Here is a 28000-nt window from a genome sequence, read left to right on the forward strand (position 1 = left end):
TTTTAAGAATTAAAAACACAATTTGAGTTAAAATTATATGATATCATGTTTTCTCCTAGAAAAAATCACTTTTTTTTTTTTTTTTTTAATTAGGTACTGCAAAGGGTGGGGTGAAGGTTCTGTTCCCATTTTTTTATTTTTCACTCGATCTCACTGACTCACTCCACACTGGTCAGTCTATAACTAAGTATTCCTCCCGCCAAACACAAACTTCATTCAATTCCCTCATTTCAAAAACCCTAAAAACTAAGTAAAACCCTCTGTAGTCTGAACTCTCTCCTCCTCCACTTCCTCAACGTCGTCGTTTCCCTTCTGAAAACCCTAGTCTCTCAAAGATGAGCTACGCCGCCTACAAGATGATGCACTATCCAACTGGAATCGAGACCTGCGGTTCCGGCTTCATCACCCAGTCTCGCGCCGACTTCACTTCTCGCATCCCTCCGATCACCTCCACCGACGGCCTCGACGCCGACTGGCCTCCGCGCCGCCACGACTTGGGCCCAATCCCTAACCTCGTCGTCACCGCCGCCAATGTCCTCGAGCTCTACATTGTTCGAGTCCAAGAAGACGCGGCCGCCACCGCCACCAGGGACTCCTCCGCCAGGGCTTCAGTCGAACCTATGCGCGGCGGCCTCATGGATGGCCTCGCCGGCGCCTCGCTGGAACTCGTTTGTCATTATAGGTTACACGCCAATGTTGAAAGCATGGCGGTTTTGACCGTTGGAGGTGGCGATGGCTCTAGGAGAAGAGACTCTATTATCTTAGCCTTTCGCGATGCGAAGATTTCTGTTCTCGAATTCGACGATTCGATCCATGGACTTCGTACAAGGTGAATTGAATTGCGACAATAACTGCATTTCTCGTTGTTACTTGTTATAGGTTGGGAATTAGGTTTACTGTTAATAGTGAGAGTTGTCAAATGAACTATTGGAGGGTTGATTATCTTAACTTCATATGAAATATCATGCTTTTCTAGGTAAAGAACTAAGATTGGTTTCATAACTTGCACACATTGATAATTCAGAACTTAAGCCAATGAGCTCAGTGGCATCTAAGTTTAAGTGTACTTATGTCTAGTATCCTTTTCTCGAATACTGAGGTCCAGAAGTAATGCAATAAAAAACTTTCATTAGCCAAGAGCTTGTAGCTCAACTGGCACCTCCCGGTGTTTCTAACAAAGTCGTTAAGGGTTCAAGTCAGCCCTCCCCCTTTGTAATTATCGAATTTATCGAACCAAAAAAAAAAAAAAAAAAACACTTTTCATTACTAAAGTTAATAATAATATTTTTTTTGATAGGTGAACATGCTATTATTGAAATGAGACTGTATCGTGAAAATAAACACGAAGTAGCCTAAATAATTACAATGGGAAAATACATCTATATATGAATTGACTCAATGAAGGAGTGAATAGAGTTACCTGATACAAAAGACCACTCATAAAGAGAAATAATGAAGGATGCTTGTAATACTATGACTTAGCATATAGTTTTTGTACTCTTTGTGATATGTGGTTGGTGGCTAAAGTTATTACTTGGACTCTCTTACTTTACCTTGATGTAAAGCAGCACCATTTTTTGAGGTCAGACGCATATGACCCAAACAACGGTGATGCTGATGAATAAATAATTAGTCCCAAGCAAGAATGGTAAATCCCAAATACTTTTGAGATAAGTGTGATGCTTTTCCTAATGATAATTTTTTGTTTTTGATTTATGAGGACATTCTTGATGCAGATATTATACTTCTATTTTTGGAACTTATACATGTGTGTTTGTGCACACATTTGTGTACACAATTATGATTTTAAAGTCTGTTTTGCAACTGTGGAAAATCATCATAAATCATAGATTTTTATCTTTCTTTCAGCTCTATGCATTGCTTTGAGGGTCCCGAGTGGCTTCATTTGAAAAGAGGTAGAGAATCATTTGCAAGAGGCCCATTGGTGAAGGTTGATCCTCAAGGGAGGTGTGGTGGTGTTCTTGTTTTTGAGTTGCAAATGATAATTCTTAAGGCAGCCCAGGTCTTTATTGCCTCCTATTCTTTGTAACTTAAAAAATCCTAGTTGTATCCTCATGTAGTTTTACATTGAATTGTTTAATTTATAGATTAATTCTAATTTCTACATTTTAAGTTCAAGAAATTTTGGGAAGGGAAACTTATTGGCTTAGCAACTGTTCTAAAATTTGGCTTGTGTGGCTTTGTAGTATCATAGTTCCAAGTGTTTGACTTGGTCATGGTATCCTGGAGGATAAGATATAATGTCAGACTCACACAATGTGTAAAAATTTAAAAAATATTATTTGATGTGTAATTGAAATAATTGTTTGGATCATATCTGTCATAGACAGCATCTTATGTTGTATGAAGTTTAAATTACATATTCACATCCTGTTGTATCATTTGGTGTTCATATTGTATAGAATTATTTAAGTACATATCTGAGTCTGCCCTTGGAAGCCTAAGTTTATGTTGGGCACAACTTATCTTGCACATCTTCTCAGTGAGTTTCATTTATCATTTGTTTGAACAATTTGCAGTGATGCTTAATGTAAGAAAGATTCATGACAATTAGTCATGTTTTCAGTTCTCTTATATATTTGCTGAGAAGTGATTTGTGATTTTGGGTATGCTCGGATTTTGTAATGTTGCAGGTACAGGATATAACTTTTGATATTTAGGTCTATGTACATTTGGGTATGATTGGCTACTTGAGATAGCTTTTCCAGAATATCAATTTTTTGCTTATCATGTGTTATATGCATATTCCCAATTGTAGTTCATCAATTATGACATGTAGCACTGGGTGTTACATCTTATTTTCTGCTAGTACATGCCTAATTGTAGCATTATAAATACTATGCTTGTGTTGTTGAGATTGTAAGGCCAAGTAATACTTGAAGCTTTTCACCTAAATAGGCTGGGTACCTTCTATTCTGGTTAGTGGATTGCACCTTCCTGTTTTGACCTAGTAAAATTAACTTTGATATAGATCTTGTTCCCACAAAGAGTTCAAGGTAATTTTGCAAAATGTCTGGAATTGGAGAAAGTATCTTATGAAATGGTCTCAAGAGACTGGCTTCTCACAACATGTGGCTCCCACATGTTGTGGGAGGATGGTCTGATGAGATATCCTCTCCTGAAATTGAGGGTATGGATGACTAGGATTGGTCCTTTTGGTGTCTTTAATGGAATTCGGAATATTAAAAATTTAAATATCAAGGCATATTAACTTTCAAAAACTGGCATCCTCTATGCAAATATTTAAACTTGTATATGTGCACTTTGCATTTTACGTTTTGATGTATTTCTATGATTATCTTTTTTACTGCATTTTTAGCTTTAATCTTCCAACTTTTGGCTATGTCAGGCTGGTTCTGGTTTAGTTGGGGATGACGATGCTTTAAGTTCAGGAGGTGCTGTTTCTGCTCGAATTGAGTCCTCATACATAATTAATCTACGAGATTTAGGCATGAAGCATGTAAAAGACTATATATTTGTACACGGTAAGCGTTACCTAGCATTTATCCTTTTGTTTTAGATTTGTTTGCTGGAAATTTCCATGAGCCACTTTTTTTTTCACTTTCCCTAAGCATTGAAAGTGTGCACTTATTAATGTTTAATATTAAAGAGAATATTGAGGATGCAGACTTGGCCATCAGTTTGAGAATGCACGATTTAGCCCCCCCCCACCCCAAAATGGTTTAATAATAATTGATTGATCTAAATTCAATGGCATTTTTTACTTTCTAAAATTTTATGGCGACTTTGTTGTTTAAATTTTAATGTTTGATTGATCTAAATATCATGGGAACCTTGAAGTTTCATTCTAAAATCTCCAATTGTTGGTAATGTTTTGTTTTTGTTTTTGAATTCATTATATCAATCAATTAATTATCATCATAATCATTATTATTTGTTTATTGTCCATTTCTCGTAAATCTACCAAAGGCAATACAAGTGCATTCTTTAGTTTCTCTTTATTTCATTATCGGTATGTTTGAAGTGGGGACAAAAGGGCGGGGTGGGGGGGAGGGGGGGTGGGGAATGAGAGGAAAGATTAGAGGAGGCAGGGGGTTACAATACCCTCCTGTATTGCAGGTTGTTTGGCCTTTAGTATTTGAAGAGTTGTGGTCCTATTAATACATTTCTAAAAGTTTGATGTAATTACACTGTAGGTTATATTGAGCCTGTGATGGTAATCCTTCATGAGCGGGAGCTTACTTGGGCTGGGCGTGTCTCATGGAAGCACCATACTTGCATGATTTCTGCACTCAGTATCAGCACAACAATGAAGCAGCATCCTCTCATATGGTCAGCCGTTGTAAGTTTTTTCTATACAGCCAATGGCCATGAAATATAATGTGAATTTGTTGCATTTGACCAGGGGTGAAAATATGACTATCATTATCTTGATTTTAGCAATTGGTATTTGGAAAATCATCTTATGTTTAAACGTTTGTTTTCCTTTCCTTTTCTTTTCTTCTTGTTAGAATCTCCCTCATGATGCATACAAGCTACTTGCGGTCCCATCACCTATTGGTGGTGTTCTTGTGATTGGTGCAAATTCTATTCATTATCATAGTCAGGTATTATTTTGTTGCATAATAGCTACTTTCTGCTTCATTATTATCACCAACATGATCATCATCACTGTACTTATCCCCAAAAAAAATCATCATTCTTGTTACTGCCATTAAGATTAGCATTATTACTGTTATAATTTCTTTCTGTGCTTTCATATAGTGTTGTAAGTTATTTGATGTCTACAAGTTCATCTATTTGTATGTTAAATCATTAGTCTCATGTTTGTGCAGTCAGCCTCATGTGCATTGGCTTTGAACAATTATGCTGTTCCTGTTGACAACAGGTGACAATATGCTCTCTCTTTGTATTAAATTGAAATTTAATTTAATTTCATTACATACATGTTAGATCTAATATGTTATATCTAACATCACTAATTACTTCTATAAAAAAAGATGTATTTTTTTTATCTTTAAATTGGGTAATATGTTGCTTGTGGTACATCAATTATGCGTCCATTTCATGTCATTGTTCCCATGTCTTAAATTCCCCTTCTCTAACAAAATATGGATAGAAAAAACCCATCAGACATTGTAGCTCTCTTTGGAACCCAATTAGTGTTAGAGCTGATCTAAATGGCAAACATTATAACTTCTGTCTAATACCATTCAAAACTGACATTTTTGGGCCAATATGTCATTATGTCTTGACCCATCTTCCTATGCATTCTTCGTGGAGAAGTATATTAGGGGAGTAGTGTCATTAAAGCAATCCGATTAGAAATGAAGAGTATGATCACAGACTAAATGGACAATTGAATATGAATGGAGGATCTCTTTATTATTTTTCTTTTTATTGAATGGAGGATCTTACGCTGCTCACCACCCCCCTTAACAATCACAATTAATTCATATTCACCATTCAAAACCATACTGCTTGTAGAGTCAGCCAGCGACACGGTTAGGGCAATGGCTGTGGCGATATGGGACCGAAAGAGAGCTACTTTGGATCAGAAAAAAAAAAAATCCTCCAGTCTTCTTTTATGATCTTACTAATATCAGTTCTTTTTCTAATTAAACCCTAGTCTCATTTCTATTCAAGAATCATCACTCTACATCTAAACCATCTTATTTCCCTTGCTAAACCTAAATCCCCTAGCCCTTAAACACCTAAAATCAATCACCAAACTTTCTAGAATTAAACTTCCTCATCAAGGAGTATTATATCCAATTTTGTTCCTTACCTCATTCTTTGTTAATTTCTGTCATTATAATAGTTGTAATCTATAGGAGATCAAATGTTGGGTTCCTTGATGAATTATTGCTCAACAGACCAATTAATTAGTTGGGTATAATATATACTCTTACTGTATGGCTTTGGGTAGAGAAGATGGCAATTTTGTCACAAATTATTGTTAAATTTTTGATATCTAGTTATTTCATATCACACCCTTGTTATATACTTTCATTGCATACTTTTATATTGTATACTTAGTTTATAAAACATGCAAAATATATTTGGTATAATTTTCACGAGTCATCACTATTTATTATCTCCCTTAAAATATAATATGTTGTCTTTTTCCTTACCTATTTTTTTCTCCCTTTGTCTCAGATTTATTGGTTGTCATATTTGTAGTAATCGCTTAGAAGGCATATAATTTGATTTTAATTCCCCTTGGTTGACTTAAATTCAAAGCATTTTCCTCACTTTTAAAGTACATTTTATTTCAGTCAGGAAATGCCTAGATCAAGTTTCAGCGTGGAGCTTGATGCTGCCAACACAACTTGGTTATTGACTGATGTGGCCTTGCTGTCAACAAAAACTGGGGAGCTGCTTTTGCTGAACCTTGTTTATGATGGCCGGTAGGTTACCGTATATTTTTTTAACTTGTTTGCTTGTTACAATTGTCTTCAGAAGAAGACAAGATCTTGCTACTTATTTTTTTGTTTTCAATGTTCGTATATGGCTGGGTAGATAATATGGGTAGTTTTTTCACCATACTTAAGAATTTTTATATCTAATTAACAGATACCAAAATGGGTGACTTGTACAAATTGATGTATTTGATTAGACTTGGTATTGGTTGGTGACTTCTGCAGCGTTGCATTATTCTTATATTCCCTGCATCCTATATTGCTGGTCCTCTTCCAATTTGGGATGTCCCAAAATATGGTTCTCTTTGAAAAGTCAATGGACACAATATTAATGAGTTTTCTAAATTACCTTTTACTTAATTTAAAAAGTAAGTACCCTTTGTTGTTGGTGTCATTTTAGAGAGTAGTTTTGGAAACTTGTGCCTTTTTATTTGAAATTGTTTCAACTTTGATTTTTATTAATATTGATTCACTTTGGCTAAAGTTATATGTCTTGGTTTGAAATGTTACTATTATTAATAAAAAAGTAAAAATATACTGATTCATAAAATGTTCCTTACTTTATATTAGAAGTGACATCACTTTTAAGAAGATCTTGTTTGCTTTTAAAAAAAGATAAGGGTACCATAGGAAATTGAAGAAGTAAGAAAGACCTTCCCCATTTGGAAAGTGATCATGTATTTTGGGATGTCTCTATGAAGAAAGCAATTCGTTTTATAATTAGATATTTGGTAGTTGATGCTCTAGATAAGTGCCTAATTTAAAAGTTGAGACTTCATTATCAAAGTTTTATTTGTTAATCATTCATCTCATCAACTAATTTAATGTTTCAAGATCATTGAGAAGTAGTTTAATATTTTTACTTTTTTCTCCAAAATTTAGTATAAGTGCTTATTTGTCAATATTTTATGTTTGGTATGGTTGGACTTTAATTGGCATTGTTGTGCACTGGCTTACTTGTGTTTTAGCCTCTGTTCTTGAGGTCATGTGTGATTGGATGTCTGCAAAGGGCAGTGTTCCTTTCACCTCCCCCACTTCTCTTTTGTACTTTCGTGATTTTGTGAACTTTTAAATGTAATTCTTCTGGGGGAACTTTTTCCATGTCCTATGTGCTTGATTTTTTCCTTTATTTCAATAAACTATTGAACTTATCAATAATATTTTTTTTGGCATAGTAGTATTTTATAATTATTTTTGGTTCGGATAGTGCATTGTATCACTTTTATGTGGTGAACAGGGGTATATGTACGATGGTATTGGCGATTTATATTACCTTTCGTTGAGGTTTTTTCTATAGTTGAGATACCTATAAAAAAATATGTATGTAGATGAAATGAATGTATGTATTTCTGATCCAATATGTTTGCTCCATTTTGTTCCTGTAAAGCTCTGGAATAATGCTTGCACTATGCCTGAATAGTTCCCCTATGTAACATCATTGGACTGCAAAGTAATAATCCTATATTTACATTATGTTCTTCTCCATATAATTTGGAAGATTCTGTTTTTAATTTGCAGGGTTGTTCAGAGACTTGATCTTTCAAAATCTAAAGCTTCAGTGCTTACATCGGTTGGTTGCATATTTTAGTGTTTTTCGGGCTAATGTCTTTTAGCATTGATCTATCTTGCATTGGTTTTATTTTTCTAATGCTTAGTAACAGCTGTTCTGGGAAACTACCATTTGTTTATTTTTATATAGGGGATTACAACAATTGGGAATTCATTATTTTTTCTGGGAAGTCGGTTGGGAGACAGTTTACTTGTGCAATTTACTTGTGGATTGGGTGGCTCGATGCTGTCATCTGGTCTAAAGGAAGAGGTTTGTAATGGAAGTCGTTAACTTCTCTTTGCTACTTAGTTGTAATACGTTTTAGTATAACCATATGATTTCTTTGGCACTGTAATTTGATTGTACAGCTTAATCTTTGTGTCTTTATCATATCACTTGATGAGTAATGAAATATTACAAATTTACAATACATTTCACTATATCTTTACAGCAAATTTTGTTGTTCATTGATATCATCAAATAAAGTTTCATCTTTCTCTTATTTTTATTTTTATTTTTTTTTGTGTGTGTGTGATTATTTTTCTATAATTGTTAAAGTCAAATTGAGGAGAAATTTTCAGCTTACATCATCTTTGCAGGTTGGAGATATTGAAGGTGATTCCCCTCAAGTGAAGCGATTGCGAATGTCATCTTCTGATGCTTTGCAAGATATGATTAGTGGTGAGGAGCTCTCCTTATATGCGTCAGCTCCAAATAATGCAGATTCAGCACAGGTTGTTTACCACTCTGTCAACTCTGAAGGCCTTTTTTCCGTTCTTTTCTGCCTAGTAATTACATTTGGAGAGTTTTTATGTAAAGATAAAGAGGGAGTTCCTTGGTACGAAAAGAGTGATCTAAAACAGCAGATATAAGACACCTCCACAGCAATTTAAGCATCTATAAGAACAGATGCTGGTATCTAAAAATGGTGGCTAATTTTCCCAATCATAGAGAAGACTTTCTCATGTTTCCATCTGCCTATGGAACTCAATGGATTTGCCTATTCTTTCTAATTAGATTATCTAAAACTTTTTTTTGATTGGTAAGTTACACATGCACTCAGTGGGTCTTGAACCCACAACCTCACCATCCATACTGCTATTATGAGTGTAGGAAGTACCAGCTGACCTATAGCTCATTGGTAAGGAAAATTATCTAAAACTATGGTGCTTTTCCCAACCACTAAGACTCCATCATGTGTATGTGTACACCTTACTCCCCAACAAAAAAGTTTATGCACTTCTAACTTGTATAATTAACCGTAGTTGTACCACCATCAAAATATTGTTGAACTTTTTATCACTATTCCCTGTATATGTTAAAGAAATTAAGCTCCTATTATCTGCAATTTCTAGGATTTTTTTTTTATTTTTTTATTCCAGAATTATTAGAAATTTGATTAATAGTGATTAATTTATATTTGTCTAGTTGGATTGACAAATTGTTGGTTGTAGATTGCAAATATCTTCATTTTCACAACTCAATTGCAATTATAATTAAATACATGGATATATACATATAATATTATGTAATGATTTTCTTTTCATAATGCCTGCAGAAAACCTTCTCGTTTGCTGTGAGGGATTCATTGATTAATGTTGGTCCCTTGAAGGACTTCTCATATGGTTTAAGGATGAATGCGGATGCAAATGCAACTGGACTTGCCAAACAAAGTAACTATGAACTGGTCAGTTTTGTGAGTTAGGTCACAACTTCTGCCCTTTGGATGATTGATGTGGTACAGGCCCTTACACAAATGATAAATAATAAATAAATAAAAAACATAATAAATTGATAATATAAATGAATAAGAGGAGTGGTAGAAGAAGAATCATGCCTTGTGGGCATTAAATTTTAGCATGTTTTACAACTACTTTTTATCCCCTTGGACTTTGGCTTAAGTGGTAACAGCTGGGGTTGGGTTGGATTGTGTAGGGTAGGTTTATATCCAAATCTTAGCAAGCAAAAGAAAACTAAAAAGATGAAGTTTAGCTGTGCTTCTTTTGTGGAATTTGTTGTCTTGGTTTTATTGCTTGACAAGGCTTCAACCTAGCAACAAATAGATAAAAAAAAAGGAAAAACAGAGAGAAAAGTCTTCAACCTACCATTTGGAAAAGACGAACAGAGAGAAAAAGGAAAAGTCTTTTATTTATTCATAGATTTTTTCAAATGATAATTGGTCTAAAGAGCAAGAACTTTTTATCATTTCTGGTCTTACTATCTGGAAGTTTATATTTACCTTAGAGATAAATTTTCAGGTGTGCTGTTCTGGTCATGGAAAGAATGGTGCTCTCTGTGTTCTTCGACAGTCAATTCGCCCAGAAATGATTACTGAGGTTTGCCCTTTCTCTGAATTTCTATTATATTTTCCTTGATATAAGATTTAGGAATTTTATGTCTTGCTGCTTGTTATTGATGAATCCTAGAGTCCCCTTTTTAAAGATTAAGCACTGAAACAATTTGGTTAATCAGATTACTGCAAATCATTGCACCTTCAAACATAACCAGCTGTATTGATAGAATTAAATAGCCTTTAAAATATATATATATATATGTGTGTGTGTGTGTGTGTGTGTGTCTTTTTGATATGTGATAAAAACTATAAATTATTTGTATTATTTTGACTCTTTCACCTATTATTATAGCAGTCATTGTGACTGTGACTGTGTAAAATTTATAGAATTAGTAATATTTATGTGCAGATCCATTTTAGAACGGGTTTCAGGATGATAGTGTATATGGCCATGTCCTTATTTCTTGACTATTGTGCTTTAAGGACCTTTTTGTTGATGTCACATTGTCAATTTCCCTGGATAAATTGTTGCATATTTTGATTGACTATAATGCTTTCATCAGGACACCAAACAAAATTAATTCCCACCGTGGAACCTTTAATCATGCTGTTGTCTTTTTAAATTAATCATGTTTGAAGATTATTACTTTGCTTTACAAGCACTCAATTTACTTTTAGTCATATGGATGACATTATTGTTAACAGGTTTGGTTCCCACCATGGAACCTTCAATCATGTTATTTTCTTTTTAAAATAATGATGTTTGAAGATTATTGCTTTGTTTTACAAGCAATCAATTTACTTTTGGTCCTATGGAATTGTTAACTGGTTTGGTTTAGTAACCCTCAAAATCAACAAGTTGTAACTGTCTTAATGTGTTACTGTTTATATGTTTATGGCATGCTTATGCATTTTTTGATAAGAAGTAAATTTTTGGTGTTCTTGAAAGCTGTTGGTCTTTTCCATATGGTGATGCATACCCATCCCTTTTTGTAGGTTGAACTACCAGGTTGCAAAGGAATTTGGACTGTCTACCACAAGAATGCTCGTGGTCATAATGCAGATTTTTCTAAAATGGCTGCTGATGAGAATGAGTATCATGCATATCTGATTATTAGTCTTGAGGCTCGTACAATGGTAATCTCATTTGCTTTGTATTAAACAGAAGTTGAACATTTTTGCAAGAAAATTATACATTTTGTCTATGTGGTTGAACTGTGCCTTTTTCTTATTGTAGTTTTTCTGTCTCTGAACGTGGTTATGATAATTTATGTCTGAGCAATATCTGAGTGCATTGTACATCTGTTCTTTGTTATCCTATGGTCACAGAACTTTATTATTTATTTATTTTTGTCCCTTTCCCTATTGTGGAACAGTGTCATATTAACATATTAACAATAAATGAAGTCTTTGTAGTTTACATGAGCAGTTTTTAAATATCAAACTCCTTCCCACTGTATGTGTTGTTTTTAATTTTTAATGTTGCTCTAATTTGTAGTGGATCCATTAATAATAAAAGAAGCCACGTAAGGTATTGGAGCGAACTGAGTAGCCTAATTAAGAATAGAAACTGTAGGATTGTTGCCAATGAGCTCTAATTATCTGGGTGTTAATCTTAATATCATAACAAAAGAGAAAATAAATTGATGAACAGGCTGTAGCTGACAACACATTCACACACACACACATACAAATATATGGGTCAGCTAGCTGTACCCTTCTCTTGATTGCCTCTATGAGGCATATCATTTTTCCCAGAAAAAAAAAAAGGTGCACACATACAAGTACTATTTTTTTTTTTTTGGGGGGGGGGGGTGGTTGGTGGTGTGGTTTGGAGTGTTAATCACTTTCTAATTTTCATATGATGTGGTCCATGTCACAATTTGTTTCTCTATAATGATGTTGGCCTGTTTTTATTAGTAGGTACTTGAAACAGCTGATCTTCTTACTGAAGTAACTGAAAGTGTTGATTATTTTGTGCAAGGAAGAACAGTTGCTGCAGGGAATTTATTTGGAAGGTGAGTGTATGTAATATTTTTAGGTAATTCTATCCTTTGGAATTTTATCACCTTGCCTGACCTGTTCATATCTTCCTGGTTTGTGGTTTGATTCTCTTTATGCACACCCACACACAGACAGACATGCACAAATGTTGTTCCATACTATCATTAATGTGTTTCTTATAATTTTCTTTGAGTTTTGGGTTTAGTAGTTGGTTCATCCACTTGGTTTGTAATTGTCAATAGTTCTGTACTTTTAACTCCTGGATTATTCCTATAATTGCAATTCAGTTAATTGTTTCGTTTCAATTTTTACCCCATAATTTTTGCTAGTTCCATATTTTTAACTCCTGGATTATGCCTATCATTGCAATTCAGTTAATCAGTTCTCTTCGCCCCATAATTTTTGTACTATTCTGCTCTCTATTGTAATATTGAATTGTATTTTTCCCCCTAATTTCTTAAATTGTTCTGTTGTTAATACCAGTTATTTTATTTTACTGTTCTTTTATCTCAAGTTATGCTGAAGTTCATTTAACTCTCAGTAATGATCTTCTAAACAGTGACGTTAGTTGCCAATCTTGTCATGTGATGACCTGCTTCAAAAGTGAAAAAATGGTTTTATTTCTTGATAGATAGATTGCCTATACCAATTGTTGTCTATTGTTAAATGATTAACTAGCAATAATGCCATGCCATATGCAGGATCAATTGTATAACGTAAATTTTTTCCATTTGATATTGGATGAAATTTATTAAAAAAATTATAGAGAAAAAAAATATTTGGCATAGCTAGAATTATGCAGGACACAGTCAAATTTTTTTTTTTTTTTGGTGTGTGCGATTAATCTGTTTTGGAAATTAAGTTAATATAGGCCATCTGTCAAATCTGAAATTTAGCACAACAAATATAAATGAAAAGAAACTATTTGGAAATGAAAAGTTTAATATATATAATATATATGTGTGTGTAGAGAGAGAGAGAGAGAGAGAGAGAGAGAGAGAAACTGATTATGGCTCCTTTGTTTTAAATTTAAAGTTTGAAGAAAAGAAGAGAGATTTACAGGAAGTGGGAATCAATGACCTAATTATTATAGTGCTACAGTTACTTTGCCATCAGTCTTACCAATAATTATCTCATGCATCGGATATATGCGTTCTCCTTTTTATAGTTTGTGAGGTCCGCAGCCGTGTGAGACCCATACGTTGTGAGATGGAGGATGCATATATTTGATGCATGAGATACCTCCTCTAGACTTGCATATACTCCATGTAGTACAGTGAGTGTAGGTTGTAGGTTGGTATTCATGTGTATGAGGTGCTACACTGCTACTGTAAAAAAAAAGGTTGTATCAAAAGCCTGCAAGTTGCCTTCGTTCTATTCGACAATGTCAAGGGGTTTGACTTGTGCTGTAGTGCTATTAGAAATTTTTTTTTTTTCATTTATAATTACTATCAAATTAATGGCGTTGCTATTTGCTCCGTCTGCAGTCTACTGCGATGCACTCTCTGTGGGTTTGTTTCCTGGTTCATTAAGGGTAATTATGTGATCTTTGGTGTGAATTTATATGGGGAGAACTCTGAATTTTCTGCTTCACATTTACTTTCCTCTTCCAGGCGTCGAGTTGTCCAGGTCTTTGAACGTGGTGCTCGAGTTTTAGATGGTTCTTTTATGACTCAAGAGCTAAACTTTGGAGCTCCAAACTCTGAATCTGGTTCTGGGTCTGGATCTGGTTCTGAGAGTTCCACAGTGTTGTCTGTTTCTATTGCTGACCCGTATGTATTACTGTGCATGACTGATGGAAGTATCCGGCTCCTTGTTGGAGGTATGATTTGTCATGTCTCAAGTCCTTAGTAACAGTACTGATGAATACTTTTTATGTTTAAATGATTCTGTGTGTAGCTCCAATCTTTGTAGCATAAAATATAAGTTCATTATTAAAAGTATTTGTCATGGCATTTGCACTTTATGTTCGATGATATAGCCCTTATCTTTTTTATTTAATTTCTTCTTCATGTGTCTCATTGATGATTTCTTGAAGATCAAATTAAATAAAGTAATGTTTTGGGGAAACTATTTTAGTTAAAATTCCTGATTAATTTATTATATTCATGGTTATAGTTTGTGTAGCTTTTGTAACAACACATTTGTTACCTGGCATGCTATGTTGGTCTGTAAAGGCTTCTCTCTATCATCATAATATCTGCGTTAGAGGATTGTGTTAGAAAGTTGAAAAATTTCTTAGGGTGTGTTTGGATACCGTTTATTGTTGAAAACTGAAAATACTGCAGCAAAATAATTTTTAAATGTGTAAATAGTGTCATGGGACCCAATTTTGAAGTTGTTTTTGCTGAAAAAAGTACTTGCGGGTCTCATGAACAGTGCACAGGACCTATTGGAGAACGTAGGACACAGCTGAAAAGTGCTTTTCAGCATTATCCAAACATACACTTAGTGGGCTCAAATGAATTATGATTATGAAAAACTCGGCTATGATGCAGTTTCTATGGCAGAATTTGTGGTTGGTTTCCTTGGGAATTGGACTTCATCATATATTTGCTAAAGCAAAATATGGCCTTTAGGGAGGAGTTACTTGACTTTAAACAGAGCGAATAGTAAACATGGCATTGTTGATTTGCTTCTATATATTTAGTTCCTTCATGTTGATAAACAATCACATATCCCAAAAGCTTAAGCTGATAGGAAAGGGTGAATTAACCTGGGTAGCACGGATACAGAAAAATTGCCAAAGTATTCGTGTCCAACACATATCTGGTACAGGTGCAAATGTATCTGATACACACCCAGCAAATGAAAAATACTTTCATTTTTTATTTATCACGGGTATGGACAGGACATGGTTGTGACATGGCTGGGTACATCCCAGACACAGGAGGGAAAAAAGAAAAAGGAAAAAAGAAGAGGAAAAGAAAGAGATTTTGAGTCGAAATAAGTGACTTACAGGTACTGCCGCAGATTTCCATAGATCGCCGCAGGTCACCACAGGTCGACTTAGGTCCCCACCGCATCATTGTCTTCCCCACTCCTGCTTCTCCTTCTTTCGTCTACCCTTTCTTCCGAGTTTAATTTTTCCATTCTCTAGTTATTTTCTTCTATTTCTTGTTTTGTTTTATGTGCATCTCTTATTCTGTGTGCCTTACCATGTGATGATGTGACATTGTGACTAAAAATTGAAATGGGAAAGTTAAAAGTTTTTTGAACTAGAAGAGTAGATAGTTGTAGTACCATACTACTAGACTACTGGTAATAAAAGTCCAGCTGTCTGTTAAAATACCCTAGGAGTACATTTATTTATTTTTCCTAAAAGACAGCACCGTCGTCATGGCATCAATGGATATTGAAAGTTGAATATAAACATTACAAAGCATCAGCCTAATATACTTTTATATTTATGATGTTTCAGCCTTATATATAATTTTTATTCTTAAAAAAAGCCATATATAGTTTTAAATTTTATTTTAGTTTATTTTTATAGTAAGAAGAATTTATGTTTATCAATTAACTTTAGATTTGCCTTTAAATTGATTTTAGATATGTTTTCAAACATTTTATTGTTGTTACTTTGTTTTAAAATCTAAAATAAACATAAATTATGTCCAAAAATATATAAAATATACCTAAAATAATTATTAATAAATTAATTGCCGTATCCCCAACGTGTCGTATCCTAATTTTTCAAGAAATGCTATATCCCTGTACCCGTACCCTTGTCGGTACCCATGCAACATTGGAATTAATCACTTAATCATTATTCTCACACTCCTTCTCAATTGTGGGCTTAGATTCTCACTCAATAGATGGGGCCAACACATGGAATTTTTTACTTTTTAAATGGGAAGCAAAGTAGAGAGAAGGCTTTAACTCATGACTACTTGCTTTGCTTTGATATCATGGTAAATTACTACTGACCTCAAAATCTTAAGTTGATGGGAAAGGCAATACCAATATTCTAATCCTTGTGTTAATTACACTAGAAATCTGCTGATCATTTTATGTAGGGTTTTTGACCATTTTGAACTCAAATACACACTAGAAATCAGTGTACACTTGAGGACGTGGAAACCTTTGTGTTCTGGCGGATGATGTTTTTCATTACATTTTTATTGTAATATCTATTTTGTAATTATTTAGGCTACCTTATATATAAATCTTGAATACACAAGGTAGTTCTTTCTCATCAATAAAATATTTTATTACTCATAAAAAAATTGATGTGAAGTCTGACCATTGACTTTGATGTCTGTCACTTCATTCAATATTTGGATTACTAAGTTGGAAAGTTGACTTGCAGAAATCTGACTTTAGGCTAAAATGTCCTTATGTCAGACATGCATCAGAAATAATCTCATTCCGTGTTGAACTTCAGGGTTTTTGTTTGTTTTTTTTTGTTCCGCCCTTCCCCCCTTCCTTTATTGGTTGAGTTGGGGGTTTACTTTTGTTGTATTAACACCATGAACTGGTGTCAATGCTGCCTGGTTGCTGTTCAAACCTGGAAAGTTAGAAGTTTCTATATCTGCATTCATTTATGGGACAAAGCTTATAAACATCTGCAGTATATTTCAAATTCTTTTTACTCTTGATCACATTTTATTTTATTTGATTTTCTGGTTGCGTTTTTCATGTGCAGATCCTTCTACTTGCATGATTTCCATATACACTCCATCTTCTTTTGAGATCTTAAAGAAATCAGTATCTGCCTGTACGCTGTATCATGATAAAGGACCTGAGCCATGGCTCCGGAAAACAAGTACTGATGCATGGCTTTCTACAGGCATAAGTGAGGCCATTGATGGGGCTGATGGTGCACCACATGATCAGGGTGATATATATTGTGTTGTTTGTTATGAAAATGGTGCACTTGAAATTTTTGATGTGCCTAGTTTTAATTGTGTTTTTTCTGCGGATAAGTTTATGTCTGGAAAGACCCTCCTTGTTGATTCCTTTATGCAAGAGCAAGCCAAAGATGTTGAAGTGACAAACAAAAGTTCTGAAGAAGTGATTGGCCAAGGCAGGAAAGAAAGTTCACAGAACATGAAGGTTGTTGAGTTGGCCATGCATAGATGGGCAGGACAGTATAGCCGCCCTTTCCTTTTTGGGATATTGACCGATGGAACTATTCTTTGCTACCATGCTTACTTATATGAAGGCGTAGAGAATACATCTAAAATTGATAGTTCAGTTTCTGTACAAAATTCTGGTGGTCTAAGCAGCATTAGTGCTTCTAGGCTTAGAAATTTGAGATTTGTGCGTGTCCCCTTGGACACTTATGCAAGGGAGGAGACATCAAGTGAATCACCATGCCAAAGAATTACCATTTTCAAGAATATTGGTGGCCACCAAGGCTTGTTTCTTTCTGGATCAAGACCAGCGTGGTTTATGGTATTCAGAGAACGGCTTCGAGTTCATCCACAGGTAAGATATCTGGTTCTCTTCCTACTGAGAGGGTAATAGTTGTGGCCAACTTGAAGAATTACATGCATCATGGTTAAATATTGGATAATAATACAAATATGATATTTGGGTAAATTTCAGTGAATTTATCCCTTGAGTGTGGTTAAACCACAGTTTTTCAAAGTTTCACATAGCATTTGGTATTTATTATTTAATGAAATTTATGCTCGGTCTCTCATCATTTTCCTTCTTCACATATAAGTCTTTCATTCTATCTTCAGGATTATTATTCTTAGGCTTATTTATATATATATATATATATATATATATATGTTTTTTTGATAAATAATGAAAGTTCATTAATCAAAATACCCTGGTACACCGGAGGTGTACATGGATAGCAGTACATCAAGCTCATAAATGACAATGATCAAGCATATCTAAAAAATTAGAACATGGAAAAGTATTAAAAACAGAACTCCAATCCAGCAAAGAGTGGAGAAGGAAAGATTTAATCTTGAGAATATAAATGAGGCTATGAGGCAATCTAAGTGCTGTTTTTTCTTCTGTATCTGTTTTTATCTGCTTTCAGTGTTTGGACTAGTTCGTTTAGAAGCATGCAGAAATGTTCAGATTATGTGTTGTTATTGTTAATGGTTTTTTTTAGTCTTAAAAGTGAACTTTTGGATATCATTTGGTGCTTGGTGATTGGATTTACTTAGTGCAGGTCTATGTATTTTATTGTGATGTCAAAAGAAAACTTGGTACTCATTCATTCAACTTTGGGTTGAATCTTTGGCCATTTTAATATGATACTGATCTTCAGAGAGATGTATGAAATCTTAATTTCTTGGGGAATGAACTTAAAAATAGTCCACGTTTGTTACTAATAAAAGAAAATTGTCAGCTATTGAGTTTTCATTATACTGTATTTTGCCTAAATGTTGCTATATCATTTGACATTGCTGAAAATTTACTTATGAATTTGTCTCCTCTGTCATTGCACTGATTTCAGACCACAAAGAAATAGTTGTCTCTTAACTTTTGGTGTGAAAATTTTGTGTGTTATTGTTTTATTTTTCTTATTAAGTTCTATTTTTGTTCGTAGCTTTGTGATGGATCTATAGTTGCCTTCACTGTTCTTCACAATGTGAATTGCAATCATGGGCTCATATACGTTACATCACAGGTATGAAAATATTACACATCCTTTCTCTGGATGTTTTTTTTTTTTTTTCAAAATTAGCTTTAGACATTCTAATATGGTACTTTTATGTTTATTCTTTCTAGGGTATTTTGAAAATTTGCCAACTGCCATCAGTATCAAGCTATGACAACTATTGGCCAGTACAAAAGGTGTGTCCATATTTTCTTCCCTTTTATCAACTTTCGTTCATATAAAGTCAAATTTATGTATATTTAACACTTTTGCAATTGACATAATTTTCATCTTTTGGTTAGATTCCACTAAAAGGCACTCCGCATCAGGTCACTTACCTCGCTGAGAAGAATTTATACCCTCTTATAGTTTCAGTTCCTGTGAGTATAATTTTATCTTTTCATAAATATATATATATATATATATATATTCTTATGTTTGAATATTTACAAGCTTGAGTATGCATTAATGCATGTAAGTTATCTCACTTGTCAATGATGCCCTTTAGTTTCTATATGTGATAGGAGACAATTTTTCTCCTGAAATTAAGCTTGCAATTAGTCATTTATCAATTTGCATGTCTTTTTGCTCTTCTTCCTAATCGTACTACCAAAATAAAATCTGGCTGTCATTATAAAGTGAAATGTTGTTCACTTCATTTAGACATTGAGTTGCTGAAAGGGATTGTTTATGGGTTTCTCTTTTAGTCATTGTTGGCAATAATATGGCATTTTGCTTCGTGTTAAAAGTCAAGAAAAGAAAAGAGAGGCATCATGTCTGGCATATAGATTATGTTGCATCTAACAATATGCTCACAATTGCATTTCCTTTCCTTTTTCTTCTTTCTTTTACATAAGTTTTCTTAATCAGTTTTCTATTTTTGTCCATCAAATTCTGATGCCTTTTGAGTATTTTAAATTCCAATTCAATGCAATCTTTTCTTACATACTGAAAAGACAAACAAATTGTTTGTATACTGAAAAGACAAGCTTGTTTATAACTTAGAAATATCTGGAATTTTCTTTGCTAAGATGTCTGCTATGATCTCTCTTCCAGTTAAAAATATGGCTAACTAAATTCTTATTTTCAGTGTCAGGATGCTCAATGTAATTGCATTATTTTATTTTTCTGCTTATTTTGCTTAATAATAATCAAATTAATTTGTATTTGTGGAGCTTATTTTAAGCAGTAATTTCAAATGTATTTAATCTGATCAGGTTCATAAGTCATTGAATCAAGTTCTTTCAACTCTGGTTGATCAAGAAGTTGGCCATCAGGTTGAAAATCTTAATTTGGGTTCTGATGAACTGCACCAAACTTACACTTTAGATGAATTCGAGGTCCGCATTCTGGAACCAGAAAAGTCTGGTGGCCCTTGGCAAACTAAAGCTACAATTCCAATGCAGAGTTCTGAAAATGCTCTAACCGTGCGAGTGGTTACCCTGTTGGTTAGTTGCTTATTCATCCAACTGATTCTTTTTCCCTATATTCTTTTGCCTTCTTTGTTTTGGGAGAGAGGTGGATGAGATATTATGTGAAATTTCAGAAAATAGATTGGTGTCCGTATAACCTTGTCTCTTCATTTGGTCTAGAAAATAATATTTTACTTATCCATCTTCTTATTTCCAGAATACAACCACTAAAGAGAATGAAACACTTTTGGCCATTGGGACTGGCTATGTGCAAGGGGAAGATGTTGCTGCAAGAGGACGTGTGCTTTTATTTTCTGTTGGGAAAAATACTGATAATCCTCAAAACTTGGTATATAGACCTGTATTTGTTGGATTCAAGTCTAGTTTATGTGTTGCATTTTTAACCCATAAAATCTCATCTTTTAAAAAAATTTCATTACTTTTAACCCGTATTGTATTATTGCTGTTATATCTGGTTTAATAATTAAAGCTTTACTTTTCAGGTTTCAGAGGTTTACTCAAAGGAATTGAAGGGTGCTATATCTGCTTTAGCCTCTCTTCAAGGCCATCTGTTGATAGCTTCTGGTCCTAAAATTATTTTACACAAGTGGACTGGTACTGAGTTGAATGGCGTTGCTTTTTTTGATGCTCCTCCATTATATGTCGTCAGCTTAAATATTGTATGTGTTATTTCTTCAATGTCTATATCTCTTTTACTTATTCTTTTACATGAAAAACCTAGATATCAGTTCTTGACTCTTCTGTTTCTGAGTGGTATGGTATGCAAATGGTAAGGTTTTGCAATGCCTAGATGTTCTCAAGAATTGCTTTTTAGGTGAAAAAAAAAGACATAAAATAAAGAATACCAATCAGAAGATGCAACAAAAGCTTTAAACCTTTTGAGATTGGCCCTTATCCATTCTATAATTAACTTGTCCTTTTTTACTATTTCTACTAGTGTTATTTTAGGTATTCGTTTACCCTTTTTTTGTTCCCTTTACTTGAATCAAATCACCCTTCTTCACTAATGTATTAATTTTTCTACTTTGCACATGAACAAATCATGTCAAGTGATTGTCCCTCGTTTGTCCATAATGAGTGACCCTTATCTTTAAACAAATTTCATTTTTTTTATTTTAAAATAAGTAAATTTTATTCGTGTCAAAAAAACACCACACAGTATATGGGATATATATTATAGGCGCATCAAAGAACAAGAAAAGTACAGCTATCCATGAAGTCCTATAAACTAGAGGCTGAATGACCACTTAAGGAAGTCATCCAACATATAAAGTACGTAAAAACATGAGTTTCACATCTGCCATAATTTAAACAAATTTCTTGATTTTTTAATCTTTTATTTTATTGTATTTCCACTTATTCATCTTACATTTCAGCTATTCTTATTTTATAAATATGTTGCTTTTTAATAGCCGAATATTAAGTACAATATAGCATGGTTGGTCTTACAGCAATCTTGTAAAGCTTTCCCTTTGACTTAATAAGTATTTTACAATAGCCACTACTCTTGATGTACTTCTCCTTATCATCCATCTTGTTAAATGATTCACATCTTGTTCAATCTCTCCATCCTTTTATTGATCTAGAATATTGAAAACACTTACTGTCTGGTATATCTAAACTGTCAAGTTTTACAATTTCATCTTTATTTCTTCTTTACTAAAAGCCTTTAGATTCTAAACCATTCCTCCAAATTTCCAACTTGGCTTTGATTAGGTGTCTAGTTTCATTCACTAAAACTATATTGTATGCAAAAAGCATACACCAAGGGCGATGTAGGACAAATTAGGGAATTTGTCTATGTGTGCTTGTGTTTGGTTAAGGTTTAGGAGGATTTGTGGATCTGAGGTTTAGAGTTATAAATTAAAGGGTTAGGAGTTAAAATTGGCCAAGATTTGATGAGTTTTTAATGGCTGTTTAATAGAGAAATTATGTGAGTTTTAGGTTTTTGAAAGGTCAGAGAAAATATTTGATTTAGGATTTAAAAAATCTAAGAAGAAATGTAAATCAAATTCATCACAATCTGTGTACAGTACTGTGAGCAATATCGAAGAAAGAGAAGAACATAGAGAAGAGAAAGGTAGGAAAAAGAATAATAAGGTCAGCGTATCTTAATACTCAGAACTTAATATTTTATTGATCAACTCCTCCTTGTTTGAGTACAATAAGACCCTTGTATAGATTCTAAATCTTAGCTTCTCCTAGTTGAACTGCCAAGAGTCTTGTAGTTCATTGGCATTGTTTGGTCTCCTTTACAAGGAGAACCAAGGTTCGACTCCCTCCTCCTAATTTGTTGAATCAGGACATTTACTTTTACTAGTAAATCAAAACCCTAAATGAATTGAACTAAAGCCCACACATAAAGACACATCAACTATGATCCATACCCAAAATTACAGAATTACCAAAATGCCATTGACTCTAGAATAACCAAATAAAACATAAAAGAGAATATCAGAAACTAATTACCATGGACACTAATTCTTGGGCTTTGCCTTAACCTTAGGCTTCCAAAAGAGGATATTGCTTCTCTAACCACATTATGGTTCCACCATCAAAGGGACTTCATCGCGAATTGGGTCTAGTAAGTTCATCGATAACCAGTGGAAAGAGATGTGAGATTTAACCTGATCCTTGATGCTAAACTATTGTGATAGAAAAATCACTTGTAGTGCTTGCACTTGTTCTTACACTAGTTACAACTTCATCGTACATATGCTTAATCACCTTAATATATTTTAGAGGAATTCTTACCTTTTCTAAAGCCTACTATATAACCTCTGTAGGTACTCTATCATGTTTTATTTATGTCAATAAAAACTATATGGAGATCTTACGGGCTTTTCTATATTTCTCCATTAGACCTCCTTGGCCTAAAACCAATTTGATTATTGGATATTATTGTATACTGTCGTAATTCAATCACTCTCTCCCATAGTTTCATGGTGTGACAGAAGATGCCAAAGGAAATAAAGAAAAAAAAAAATGAACCAGATAAATATATATACATGTCCTGAAACATAGAAGACTCATGGAGAATGAAAATTCTGGCATGATCACAATGCATAGGAACTATACAAGAGAATCAAGAGATATTAACAAGGTAAAAGTGCATCAGATCAGGGTTAAGAGAATCTTCTACTCCACCTCTCAAAAAAAAAAAAAAAAGAAAAAAAGAAAAAGAAAAAAAAGAGAAGAATGGAGCTACTATACGAGAAGGAAGGGAAGACTGAAATCAAGAGTCAACTTAGGTTGGTTTAAAAAAAAAAATTATAAAGTTAACTTAGGTGATTGCAGCTCCACTCCTTCAAAGGACCTATAGCTCTTCTCCCTCCAAAAGCCAGGATAGTGTTAATGCATATGGTCCCCTCTCTCTACACTTTTCTGAGCATATATTAGCTTCTTGGTAATACATTCTTTTCTTTTTCTCAATGCTTTAATCTTGTTACAGGTCAAGAATTTTATCCTCCTTGGTGACATTCACAAAAGCATATACTTTCTTAGCTGGAAGGAACAAGGAGCTCAACTTAGCTTATTAGCTAAGGATTTTGGCTCCCTTGATTGTTTTGCAACCGAGTTTTTAATTGATGGAAGTACCTTGAGCCTCACAGTTTCAGATGATCAGAAGAACATTCAGGTTAGCACCATTGTTTGTGCAATACTGTTGATACTTTGCTAGATCTATGGTGACAATATTAAAAATTTGTTATTGACATAATACAACTTTATTTTAATTCAATGAAATATTTCTTTGAAATGGACTGACTACATGTCACGAGATTTTTTTTTTTTTTTCTTTCATGTATTAAAACAATATTGGGTAGGATGAAGTTTGAGAGTTAGCATGGAGTCTAGGTGATCAAATTTAGCCCAGATGGTTTGATTGTCATAAGGTTGAATTTGAGGCTATATGCTGAGGGAGAAAATGCGTCAGGTTGATTTTTATACCTGTACTTTATGGTTGATTGTTGACTTGTGAATTCTGCCCTCTCAATCCATTGAGTCACCATGCATATAGTTAGTGATACATTGTTCAAATTATTTGACAAAGTACGTTGTTCTTTCAGTTCTCTTCGGTTGATTTTTATACCTGTACTTTATAGGATCTGCGTCACTTTGGCTTCCTGTATCTCTTTCTTACTAATCCATTTTTTTCATCTCTTCTTCCTGAATTATTCTTGCATCCCAAAACCCAAGACCCTGAAAATCATTTGTCCTTGCACTTTCAATATCATTGTCAATTTTTTTGCAAGAATAAATTCTGTGGAATATGTTTTCTGAGATATTGTGTTTTCTCTCTGACAATTACATTTGATTTTGGCACCTGGACCTTTCAAAGTCATTGTTCACAATTTCTGCTTCCATTATAGAGTTTTTGGCATGAAATTTTTGTGGGTAAAAGGTTTTTAAATATTTTTTAGTCTATAGTCTTTCCCCCCTAAACTTCAAGGCGAAATTGAAATTTGATTTGGTGCATAAGCGTCCCAAGAACGAATGCCAATGGCATCTCCTCTCCCTGGGCCCCTGTAGTTACATGGTGAATGTTGAAATTGCGGGTTCAAGACCTACTAAGTGCATATGCAACTTACCAATAAAAAAATCTGGAAAAGGGGAAAGTTAACAGTAAAACAATGGTAATAAGTCATTAAGCTTGACTCTTAAACATGTAATGGGGTTCCAAACTGGAACTCTGATGATGAAGTAAAAGAGAATACTAAACCCTAAAGAATTTGGGCTCCAAGATTGGCTACCTCTGTTACAGCATTTACATATTGACCTAGATGACTAAACCCTAAAGAATTTGGGCTTCAAGTTGCTAACAACATAAAATAAAATCCTGATCAAACACATCTAAGCCCAGACTGTGGCAAAGAAATAAGATCAGAGAAAATCTGGACAAAGCCAGAAGAAAATAGAACCTGACTTTAGTTGGCCTACATAGAAATTTCCTAAGCACACCTAACATACTGAAATAGAATAAGCGTCAAATCTGAAATCAGAACTCCCACAAATCGGCCCCTTAATTGTTTCCCTTTCATTTTGATAAATCACTCAGCCTGCAGTTGGAATTCCATTATTTGGTAACGTGCATGAAATGGAATGGCTGCATTTGCACCTCATAAACTCAGGGGCACACCTGTAGACACTTATAACAAGAGAGAGAAGCAGAATGGAAATAAGAATTTCCTGCTTTTCAGATTCATGAATAACATTGATTTGTTTTCTCAGATTTTAGTATAGTTTGTCTGAGTCTTTATGTGTAAAATTACTTTTATTTATGACTTCTATTTGCCTTTCTAAGCCCCCCCCCCCCCCCCCTTCCCTTTTTTTTATTTATTTTTTGGATACTCATAAATCAAAAAGGTTGACTTCAATAATGCAGTTAGTGAAATATTGACTCTTAAGTTTGAATTTTTTCTGTGCCAAACAGATATTTTATTATGCACCAAAGATGTCAGAGAGTTGGAAGGGACAGAAGCTTCTTTCAAGGGCTGAGTTCCATGTTGGTGCTCATGTAACTAAGTTCTTGCGGTTGCAGATGCTTTCTGCTTCATCTGATCGAACTGGTGCAGCTCCAGGCTCAGATAAAACCAATCGCTTTGCTTTATTATTTGGTACCCTGGATGGCAGCATTGGTTGTATTGCACCTCTTGATGAGCTCACATTTCGTAGGCTACAGTCATTACAAAGAAAACTTGTTGACGCTGTTGCCCATGTTGCTGGCCTAAATCCAAAATCTTTCCGCCAGTTTCGCTCAAATGGAAAGGCTCATCGGCCTGGCCCTGATAGCATAGTTGACTGTGAGCTGCTATGCCAGTAAGTTTTGTTTTCCTTCAAATATTTTTTATGGCTTAAGGTTAGATCTACTCTCTAATGAAATATGAGGATCTTGTCTATATCTTCAGTCTTGGGAGAGGCCCAGAAAATCTAATAATCTTTTTTCCAATTTCAGAAATATCAGAAGAAATCTTGTGAAATAACAAGATGTTATCATGACCTTAGGACTTTCTTTGTATCTCTATATATATCAGGGTTGTAAATGAACCAAACTGTTAATAAACAATTCAAAGTTGGTTTGGGAAAAAACTTGTTTTTAGTCATTTATTTAGCAAACGAACCAAGCTCGAGTCCAAATTTAGGATCAACTATTAAACGAGACAAGCTCTAACATAATAATGTGCTCATGAACAAACTCACGAGTTTGAAACTAGATTTAAGTATATGTAATTTTACATGTTTATATGTGTTCATGTGTAAAAATATACTTATATACACTTAATATTAGATTGTGTAGGTTTGTAAACAAATTCATAGGATATCAAATTATTATTTATAATTTATTGATAAAATAAATAGATCATGTCGTAATAAAAATTCTATATAATTTTTAATATATTTTATTTATAAATAAGAATAATTTTATTAAAAAAGGACTATTTCATGCAAAATGAAAGAAATTATGTATAAGAGGAGATAGAATCTATTAACATCAGAATGGAATCACTAGACATGAATCCTCAAGCACAAGACAATCAAGCATGAGACCGATCAAACAAAGTGCCTGCAAACAATGCAATAATTTTTAACATTACAAGGTTGGTGATCTAATTTTACAAGTTCATAGACAAAATCATTCTATCTAATTAACTTGAATAATTTAGTTATTAATTATTAGCCTATATTTGAGTAGGGGTTAAAAATTTAGTCGTGGTGTTTACTATATATGAGAAAAGAATAAGTTAACCTAGTAGCTCGTGAACAAGCTTGAGCTTGTTTGACAATAAAATGAACAAGGCTTGAACATGTAATCTAGTTGAATAGTTAGAGCTTGGCTTATGCTCAAAATAAAATTAAATGAGTCATCTTGAACTTTTAACACTCAGATAGGCTCAATTACAGCCCAAGTCCATGTGTGTTCTCTGTAGAACCTCTTTAATCCCTTTCTATTATCTTAACTATTTATCTGTCTTGTGTCCAAGAATGGGTGTTAGCCAACTATCTTCTTTTGTCAAGGTTAAAGTAAGAGTACACTATTGAGTAGATATAATACTGAGCGATGTTGAGTGCTCAACTATTTCTTTTTGTGTTTTCCCATTTCCAGTTATGAGATGCTTCCATTGGAGGAACAGCTTGAAATTGCCAATCAGATTGGAACAACTCGTTCACAAATTCTCTCAAATTTGACTGACCTCTCTTTGGGAACGAGCTTCTTGTGATTTCAGCCAATCTGAAGGGGTTATGGGAGTAAGGATTCCCTTGAATGCTTGGGCAGCCTGAATTAAACACTTTGTAATATTCAGCCATGTTCATTACAGCAATTGCATGGCCATTTTTAAGGGCTCAGTTGAATCAGCCTTATCTGTAGTTAACAATGGAGAAAAAGGAGGGAGCAAGGCAGCAAAAAAGGTTGTTGCTTCATTGTTATGCATCAAATATGATATGCTGTTGAATTGATGCTCCAAGCATAGACTGGGCACTAGTTTCACATAACGAGAATTGTCGCTTAAAAATGTTTTAACATTGAAGTGAGGAGATTGGGAGGGGAAAGGAAGAAATATAAGTTGCTTAATTATGTAGCATTAAACCGTCAAATGCCAATGTTGTACATTGTAGAAGGGTGAAGGAAGCAAAAGACAGTTGCTTCATTGTTGTACATTAATGTGGTATATACCATTAAACTCTTGTCACAACCAATGATTGGACATTGTTTCCATTAATGAGAACTGTCAATTAATAATGCTGTTTATG

The 28000-nt window shown here is 33.9% G+C and overlaps 1 protein-coding gene across 1 annotated transcript; it reads left to right on the forward strand.

Annotated features, from left to right (window-relative positions):
- Nucleotides 1-127: 127 nt before the first annotated feature.
- LOC115970883 (cleavage and polyadenylation specificity factor subunit 1) lies at nt 128-27998 on the forward strand. Its single transcript, XM_031090503.1, has 25 exons — nt 128-829; nt 1870-2023; nt 3371-3506; nt 4179-4324; nt 4494-4589; nt 4818-4870; nt 6261-6392; nt 7923-7974; nt 8104-8223; nt 8553-8687; nt 9512-9640; nt 10212-10289; nt 11243-11383; nt 12170-12264; nt 13864-14072; nt 16896-17680; nt 18768-18848; nt 18950-19015; nt 19121-19198; nt 20036-20266; nt 20448-20579; nt 20734-20910; nt 23703-23888; nt 25683-26068; nt 27354-27998. The coding sequence occupies exons 1-25, from the start codon at nt 336-338 to the stop codon at nt 27466-27468; spliced, it is 4407 nt and encodes a 1468-aa protein (XP_030946363.1). The 5' UTR covers nt 128-335; the 3' UTR covers nt 27469-27998.
- Nucleotides 27999-28000: the final 2 nt, after the last annotated feature.

This window comes from Quercus lobata, chromosome 12 (assembly GCF_001633185.2).
Source record: "Quercus lobata isolate SW786 chromosome 12, ValleyOak3.0 Primary Assembly, whole genome shotgun sequence".
NCBI lineage: Eukaryota > Viridiplantae > Streptophyta > Magnoliopsida > Fagales > Fagaceae > Quercus > Quercus lobata.